We start from the raw sequence: 9174 nt of genomic DNA on the forward strand, positions 1-9174 counted from the left end.
CGGCCGCTGCTGCACTTTTGGCGTGTATGTATTTAGATGAAACCGTTTGGGATCGAAGCAGCGATCGACTGATTTCATGCATTCGCGGCATGTGCGATCGGTAGTCGCAGTCGGCAGCTATTATTCAAAATGTACCTTTATGCATGCACAATGCGCAGTAAAGTTTTGTTCATATTTGTTTGTTATATTTGTTAACTAAATGGCTAGATTCAAAATTGTAAGTTATTACTCTTTTTACAAACTGCTATACCTAGATAATGTGTCCATCTAGGCACAGCTAGTTTTAGGTACAGGAATGTTTTTTACAGCTACGCCAAAATATATTATTTCTCACGATTTGAGGTTTTCCTTGTAAAATATAACAAAAAGTTATTGATTAGTTCTAATTCTTTGAACTCTTCTACCTACCCACGTTGATGTTGGTCTTTATTATGCGCATTAAGATTAAATACTTTTTATCAGAATCCTTTGCGGATACAAAGAGGTCCAAATGTATTTCAGACGATTTTATCCAATCTGTGCTTGGGACCTAAAAAATCCAGTCTTGAAACAAAATCGATCTCATTTTCTTACAGCAAGAAAAGCTCACTTCCTTGGTCCTCCTTCTCCTTGGCTCTTGGCGCCTTCCTTGTACAAAATATTAAAGCAATTCTGAGAGCTGAGCCAGCAAACCGCGCGGTATTATATACCTAAGCGTGATAGAAGACGTAGTTAATGTCGTATTCTCATTTGTACACAGACAATGCTCTGCAGTCTTACATCCTCCTAAGATATCATATCTTATAGTTTTTTTTCTTGTTTCACCTCCATATAAGACATTACCTTAATAAACATAATAAGTACCCATGTATAGATCTATGTCGCAAAAACTATCAAAGATGACACTTCAAAAGCTAGCATAGATACAACAAACATTCTAAAATATTAGCATTTATTGCTCTATAAAACAAAATAATATCTACAAACATTCCTATCTTGACCGAAAGAATGTGTAAATCTCACAAATAAAACGATTTAATCCCACGTCAGTAGGTATCATTCATCAAGGAGAAATCGAGTCGATATTTTATCGATAAAAAAACAAAACAATATCAGTCTAGGATGGCGCCAGCCAGCACTATCAAGTAAAAGTATTCGATACAAAAAGTTTGTATTAAAATTTATTTTATAATAATCGTATGGTAATTTCCTTTGAGCCGGAATCTGTTGTGTTGTTTTGATGGCTATTCAACTACCTACTGAATATATTATTGCTAATAAATTGTCTGTTGTATAATTTGAGACATAATCTGATACGGAATAGTGGCGCCTGCATAGCAATAGATTTATGTTAATTGTGAATTCGTGAAATGCTTGTCTTTGACATTGAATTCCTTTGTAAGAATTTGGATGATATAAAAATAGAGTGTTAAGTAGTGTTTTAGTTTAAATACTGCTCGTATTGTAATTTTCAATCAAAATAAAATAACTAAGTTATATTCAAATACTTTAGGACTTTCTAAGGCTAGAAAACTATAAGAGTTGCTAAAATTCTAGGATGGTTACTGGCTGAAACTTGTGATAGGATAAGCATGCTAAGCCGAATCTAAATTCGACGACCTCGATGGCGCAATGGTCACCATGCCGGACTGCCGAACCTGAGGTCCCGGGTTCGATTCCCGGTTCGGTCGACATTTGTGTGATGAGCATGCTTGTTGGCCGTGGTCTGGGTGTTACAATATGTATTTATAAATATGTATATATGTAGCTATATGTAGTTTATCAGTTGTGTTAGCACCCATAACACAAGTTAATTAATAACTTACCATGGGGCTAACCGACCGTGTGTGAAAAGGTGTCCCGACATTATTTATTTATTTAAATAATTTTCAGTAGGTACCTACTTCAAGGAAAGGCGACTAATGTGATTTGAGATACTTTCTATCCTGCTGCGGTTTGCTCGAGAGATACCGCGGCCCTGGTACATAAAAGGCCTATGACGGAACACGACGGTTTTTAGTCAGTAAGAGTCTGACACTCCCTCACCGCTGCTAACCCACAGCGGGATTTGATGATTTTTGACGTCGTTAAAAAAAAAAGATACTTTCTCCTTAAATGAACTCCTTATTAAAGTGCATACTACAGGAAACTAGTGATAATCGTGATGATCAAAAACGTGTAGCTTAAAGCTGTTGGAAACTGATTGGAAACGTGATAAGTCTACAAAATTGATCGTCTAAAAATGGACTATAAATAATTATGATAATGATTGTTATTATAAAATATAATGAATTTGTATTCTCAATACTTTGTCATTTATGTTCGAATACTAATTATAATTGGTCGCTTAATACATAATGATTTCTGGTGTTTACGTGAATTTTATACGTGTGAGTGTGAACGAAACTAGTTTACCGGAATATTTCTTTTTTTTTTGTTTATGTATCGAGTTCAGCTCGAACCTTTTAATCCTATACCAATAACATTAAATTATGACTTTAAAAATATTGCAGATAATGTATAATGTTGGCGCCGTCTGATGTTTAATAATTCATAACCAAACTATTGAAGTAAACATTTTTTTAAAGAGTTTCATCCAAGGAGTATTTTGGCTCCATGGGGCTGTTGGCTATTGGGTATTTGTGTCTTTTTACACTGCGCAAAACATTGCCTATGTTTTATTCAGGTACGGTAAGAAGTTCGCCTGGGAAGTGGAACAGCTAATTTGGAATAAAACAATTAAGAAAAGTAATTTATGATTTTATTATACAATTTAATTTAATCAAAAAATAATTTATTATTAACATTTATTTACAAAATTCATCTTTCAACGCTTTTCTCAGTATTTTTCCGGACGGATTTTTGGGGATTTCATTAACAAATGTAATTTCACTAATTCTCTTGTATGGAGCTACTCTTTTAGTGACAAATTCTATAATTTCCTTGTCAGTCACTTTATTCCCGGGTTTTAATACTACGAAACCACGGGGTTTTTCTCCTGCACTTGAATCCGGGACGCCAATGACAGCTGCATCCAATATGGCGGAATGTTCTTTCAAAACGCTCTCCAATTCTGCTGGCGGGACTTGATAGCCTTTGACCTGAAAATTAAAGCAAAATTTTCTAAAAATATCACTACTAATTTAGTCATTATAACGATATTTTTTATCGAAACTTATTTTTAAAGTCTTTATAAAATACGCGTGGACTTTGTATTAATAAAGTTTGCACTCATATTTGAATAAATGATCGGATTATTAAAATCTTCATAAATAAAATAGCATCCATTATTTACGTGGTCCACTATTAAATTATGAATGCTAATAGTTCACCTCCATAACAACATAATATGTCAACTGTGTTAAGCGCCTACAAAATTAATAACAGCAAACATGTTTAAAATACAATATTGCTGTGTTTTTCTTCTAGGCGCTTATTACACTACTGAAATTGATAGGAGCGCCATCTATGCAATGTCAACAAAAGTAATTCAACAACCCAGTTGCGGTAGCCGCGGCTCGTGAAGTAAGATGGTTACCTTAATAAGTTCCTTGAGTCTATCAGCTATGGTCAAGAGGCCTGTTTCATCAATCTTTCCCAAGTCTCCGGTCCTTAGCCATTCTCCTACAAATACCTCGCTATTTGCCTGAGGATTCTTCAAGTACCCTTTCATCACATTAGGACCTTTTACTAGGAGTTCTCCAACCTGAAAAAGAAGAGCGACATTTTGATGATTTTCTTTCTTCGTTATTACAGTTACAGACTTGACTTTATTAGTTTTGCATTGGAATGAAGATCAATCTAATTGTGTCAGGGTCTGCTATAACCACAGCTTTATGACAAAATGAATGGGTCTTTATTAATAGACGATTGTAAGATATTTATAACCACGGAGGAAGGAAAGTCTACCAATGTCACCGTTTATGTTTATTTCCATTCATAAAACTTAGTAAAATCGTACCTCTGTCTTTAATGGTTTTTCTGATCATATTGTGTAGTGTAATTCCGAATAAATCTCTAGCTCAACACATGCTAGCCATACCAAGAATTTGGCAGCTAAAGAAAATGCAAGATAGTGAATAATTCAAAGTACAAATACGTGAACAACATTTTTCAAAGGTGACTTTGGTGCTCAGAACACTGAAACGTAAGGTGCTCCCTCGCCAGTAGGTAACCTTAAAGACTTATTCTTTTCTTGTAGGAAAGAGGACAAATAAACATTACAGTAAAATGTGCTACCTGTAATCATAATCTGATTGACATTGAATACTGCATTCGAATTGTATGATTACAGGTTGCACAAAAATACAGTCTGGCGTAATAAATTACAGACAACAAGCAGATTTGAAATATTGTTATGCTCGTCATTCAGACAGTACTATACCGTAATATTCTAAATGAGACCTGTAGCATTATATGTAATGGAATTTACTATTTACTAACCTCGCCTGGTCCCAGATTCTTCATGTTTCCATCGACGATCCTCAACTGGATATTCGGTAGAGCGTATCCAACATCTTCATATGTTTTTGTCCCCTTTGCTGACAGGGTGACTAATGGCGATGCTTCTGTCATACCGTAGCCTTGGCCAAAATGAATTTTTCGCTGAAAATTGTAATTTGATTGGTTATTTTAAATATCAGGCAGGACCATTTCATAAGGACACTAAGGTTGGCTATTTGATAAGATTGTTTATAGGTAAATACTCATCATCATCTGCCTAGCCTTTTGAGTCTTTTCCCATAACTAAAAAACTACGTTCATATATCCTACTCTAAACATATACATGCTGTCCATCGAAGAATGAATGAATCAATAGGGATATGGATAGGGACATTAGATAACAACTTAAAGAGAGGCTTGGGCTTAAACTTTATGAAATAGAAAAACATTCGTATTACCTTAGCTTTTTCAAACAGTCTTTGGATGTCAGCAAACGGCAGAGGAGCAGCTCCTGAGGTAACACTTCTGACATGTTCCAGATGTTTCGCAGTCACTTCAGGATACGATCCAAGGAACAATACTATGAACAGAATAATAATTTTTACTTTTTTCCTGATTTTAGTCCTCTGCTTAGATAGGACAAACGCAGTTGATTGTTGACAGTTAAAATATAGAATGCCCAAATAGCTTGTTTTTTTCCTAGTTTCTCTTTAGCCATTTTTGTCATCAATTATATTCCTGATAAATTCCAAGCTGTTTAGGGTCAAATGATATCAATTGGACAATACTTTCTATTGACGATTACATTAATACAAATGTCAAGTTTACCCATAGGTGGTGCCAAATACATCAGATGCAATTTATGTTTCAACAGCGTGTTCAGGAACATATCTGGTTGGAACTTCGGCAGCGTCACCAGTTTCACCCCAACTGATAGCTTGTGCAGCATACAGATTGACAACCCGTATGAGTGGAACATTGGTAGCACTACCAAAGTACTGTCTTGATGTGATTCTGGAAACCAAAACATTGTTCACCATTAAGGAGCCATTTGAGAAGGTCAGGTAAGCAGTTGCTCCATGTAAAACGCTAGTACTCAGCTGCGTCGGGCAGCCGACTCCAATATGGTTGGAAAAATCTTTGACAGATAGGTACATTAGTTTAGGTAGATGAAGAGGCGTGGGTCTAAGTAATTGAGATGCGTTTTTATAATTTCAGAGTGTTTTGTTTTTTAACTAAGCAAGTTAAATTGTAACCTATCTCAATTAATTGTACTTGTTAAACTGGTTTTATTTGCTTAATTCTTTACCTATCGGTTTTTGGTTGTACTAATAAGGTAATTCGTATGCACCTTCAAAATAACCTAATTGTTATCTTTGTTAATTAAAACACTTGACTTGTGTTTCTTTTATTATTGCAAGTCAGCTTTATCTTCATTTTGTTTTATTGCAAATCATATTATTATATCACGAGTTTTAACTAAGCTGTTTCCCGTGTATTGCTCTTATCTACTCTGTCTGTCTATCTATAGACGTCTACCTCTTCCTATCTATTTTGGTCTGTCTACCTCTACAGTTTCATTAATAACTAACTTACCAGTAGTATCTTCGAACTGTCTCAATTCAGTATTCTGTTGTACACAATTAGCAACAACATTTCTATTAGTTAACTGCACTCCTTTAGGAAGTCCCGTTGTCCCACTAGAATACGGTAAAAACGCTACATCTTCCGCATTCCTTTTAACCTCTTTCAGTACACTTAAGTCGACATTATTATCTTCAACTAATTCTTTGTATGATATCGTTCCCTCTGGTAAACTTTGATTCATATTTAGTGCTATTATGGGAAAATCTTTCTTTGCTAGTGTGAGTGCTTCTTTCACTGTTGGCACTAGATCTACGTTGGTTATGATCAATGATGTATCTGATAGGAGAATCTGCCTTTGTATTTCATCTGGAATCATATTTAAGAAATTCGTTAGGTTCCTTTGCACACGGACTTACGTTTCAATCAATGTATTATTAAAATGTGGATAATTAAGATGACCTGTCGAAAATCTGTACAATCATGAAGCTTTATCAATTGATATGGACACTTTGTACTCGTTGAACTTTGTACTTTGTGTTTCGATTACTTTTATGAGTTTCGGTAATACCAGAATTTTGTTCTGGCATTCCAAGCTCTTCCCATGCTACAATTTCAGGACTTTAAATGAAATTGAACTCACATGCCGTATAAACAGGATTCATAGTTGTAACAACACCGCCAGCAGCTAGAACCCCAAATGTAACTATGGGATACTCCGGCGCATTGGGTAATAAAACAGCAATAGTATCACCATCTTTGACCTTGAATTTTCTTCTTAAATTTGCTGCAAAAATTCTTGATTTCTTGTATATTTGTTCAAAGGTGTATTCTCGGCCAGTGTGTCCACATATCTGTCGAATATAATGTTTTCTTATTTAAAGTTATTTTTCAGGACTTTTGACTTAGACTTCGTATTTGAAACCATTACAAAAGGTAGTAAAAACATTTAAGTGTAGCATCATTGTTCTTGTTCATGGTTTTGTCCCGAAAAAAATACTACTACGTACTAGGATAAAAAATAGCCTTCCTAAATAAATAAGCTGTTTTGTCATATCATTCCAATGGTTCCTGCCATTACTATGTTCAAGCAAACAAACCAACTTCAACTTCATAAGTATGCATTACGAAGAAAAAGAGATTTATAGAGCACTATTTTACAGTCGTAATCGACCTTTAACGTCTGCATACTATTATGATAATTTCACACATTTTACTTCAGTGTGCACTGTTTTTGTTAAATTTCGTAACATCTTGTTAAACAAACATTTATTTTAAGATTATTATTATCGTTCAAATAAACTCACTCCAAGAGTGAGTTGAGTAACCTTTGATCGGAGAAACAATTGACTGCTAATCAGACGTAGGTACGAATTTATCAACGTCTACCGGCTAGTTTCAATAGAAAATACCAATTTTGATTATATGTTAATTTATAAAGAAGTATTTACTATTGACATTTACTTTTCTTTTGTACATTTTCAGAGCCTACGTAATATTGAATTTATACTCTCAAAAATAGATTTAGATCACCCACAGCTATACTCAATTCAAAGAAATTCTTCTTGATCGTCTTTTTTTAATTAAAATTGTCATTGTTATTAAGTGTGTAAATATCTGTATGTAGTACTTATACTACATACAGATATTTTAAAGATACAGGACATAGTATTTTAATACCACTGTTGAAAGTTTGTTTACATTATTTTCTACCCTCCTATTCGTTAACCTATCTTATTGACAGACAAACGATATTTACACATACAGTTTATTAACTCCCTGTTCAAAGAGGTACACAAAACATGGGTACTTACCGTAGCAGTCTTTCCAGGCCATTTCTCCAAATCCCTAAACAGGAACTGGTCCATAGTCAAATTCGGCACATCTACATCTTTGAAACACGACGACACAACTTTATCTTGACTCCAAACACTGATTTCTCTAACGCCAACAATTCTTTTAAAACGCGGTTTTAAACGGCATATAATTGTGGACATTTTGCGATAAAAATAGATTTGTATTTGTATAAATAAAATACTGTTGACGAGCGCGGTCGAATTCAATGCTACTACAACTGGCAATGAATCGAGAATAGTGATTATGATTACTCGGTTGTTGACAAGACAACATACAGGTGAGTTGCAGAAGTGTAACTGCGTAAAAATAGGGTGTACAAAAAGAAGGAAATAAAATATTTTTTTTTGTTAAGGTGATGACTATTACCAAAAGTTTGTGCATGTTTTTTTGTGTCTCTTAAATCCCTAAAACAGCTAGATTGATTTTTACTGGCTACTTTTGTAGAAATAACTTTATTGAGGCTCATATATGAGACTTTTAAATGAAAACTAACGCGTTAGTAGTGTATTATAGGTACTAATATTAAATGCCTGCTGTAGTAAAAGCAAAAAATGACCTTGCTTGTTCTTATCTGTAACTTTTTCCAATGTAAAAAATGTTAAAATAATTTAGCTCTCTGATATCATAATTATATTGTGTTGTAAATAGTTGTTATTTTCTTTATTTAGGTACTGCTCTTCTGTATTATTTATATTGTATCTATACGCCAGATGGCTATTCAATGCTTGTTGACATCACGTGGTCCATCCATCTAGTCTGTCTGTGAACATTCATATTCTATAAGCAGGATGTTCTACTTGGACATACAATACTTATATCATACGTCTAGAGCAAACTGGGTTGATTTGATTGTTATCTCTCTAAAGAAATCTGATAAACATAATTTCATACTTTCACTGTAGATAAAATATCTCTTAAGGTCTCGTTATTACTTATTAACCACATTATTAATCTAATATCATAGTAACCAATTAGATATCAGATTTAGGTGCCAAGATTGATAAACGAATATTTTTAAAATACTTAAATTTTGCTACTCCCACTTTTTTTTCATGGTTCCATAGCGTGAAAATTTTGAAATTAACCCATCATATTTATTTTGATTTAAAAGGTCTTTGTCTTTCAATCTCATGATTTTTATTTTCTATTTAATAGCTTAACTGTTTCATAAATTGTGATACTCACCCATTGTTTAACTATTGTGTCCGCTTCGTGGACATCATCATCATCATCATTCTCCTGCCCTTATCACAATTTTATTTGGGGTCGGCGCAGCATGTTTTCTCCTTCCATATTCTTCTATCTGCCGTC

General features: G+C 34.1%; 1 protein-coding gene across 1 annotated transcript; it reads right to left on the bottom strand.

Annotated features, from left to right (window-relative positions):
* Positions 1-2723: 2723 nt before the first annotated feature.
* LOC110369863 (uncharacterized) lies at positions 2724-8102 on the bottom strand. The gene is made up of 8 exons (XM_064038609.1): positions 7821-8102; positions 6650-6860; positions 6019-6375; positions 5251-5436; positions 4881-5002; positions 4423-4584; positions 3518-3685; positions 2724-3080 (listed from the first exon to the last, which is right to left on the bottom strand). The coding sequence occupies exons 1-8, from the start codon at positions 8001-8003 to the stop codon at positions 2787-2789; spliced, it is 1683 nt and encodes a 560-aa protein (XP_063894679.1). The 5' UTR covers positions 8004-8102; the 3' UTR covers positions 2724-2786.
* Between the last annotated feature and the right edge of the window lie 1072 nt (positions 8103-9174).

Source organism: Helicoverpa armigera, chromosome 16 (genome assembly GCF_030705265.1).
Source record: "Helicoverpa armigera isolate CAAS_96S chromosome 16, ASM3070526v1, whole genome shotgun sequence".
In the NCBI taxonomy this organism is placed as follows: domain Eukaryota; kingdom Metazoa; phylum Arthropoda; class Insecta; order Lepidoptera; family Noctuidae; genus Helicoverpa; species Helicoverpa armigera.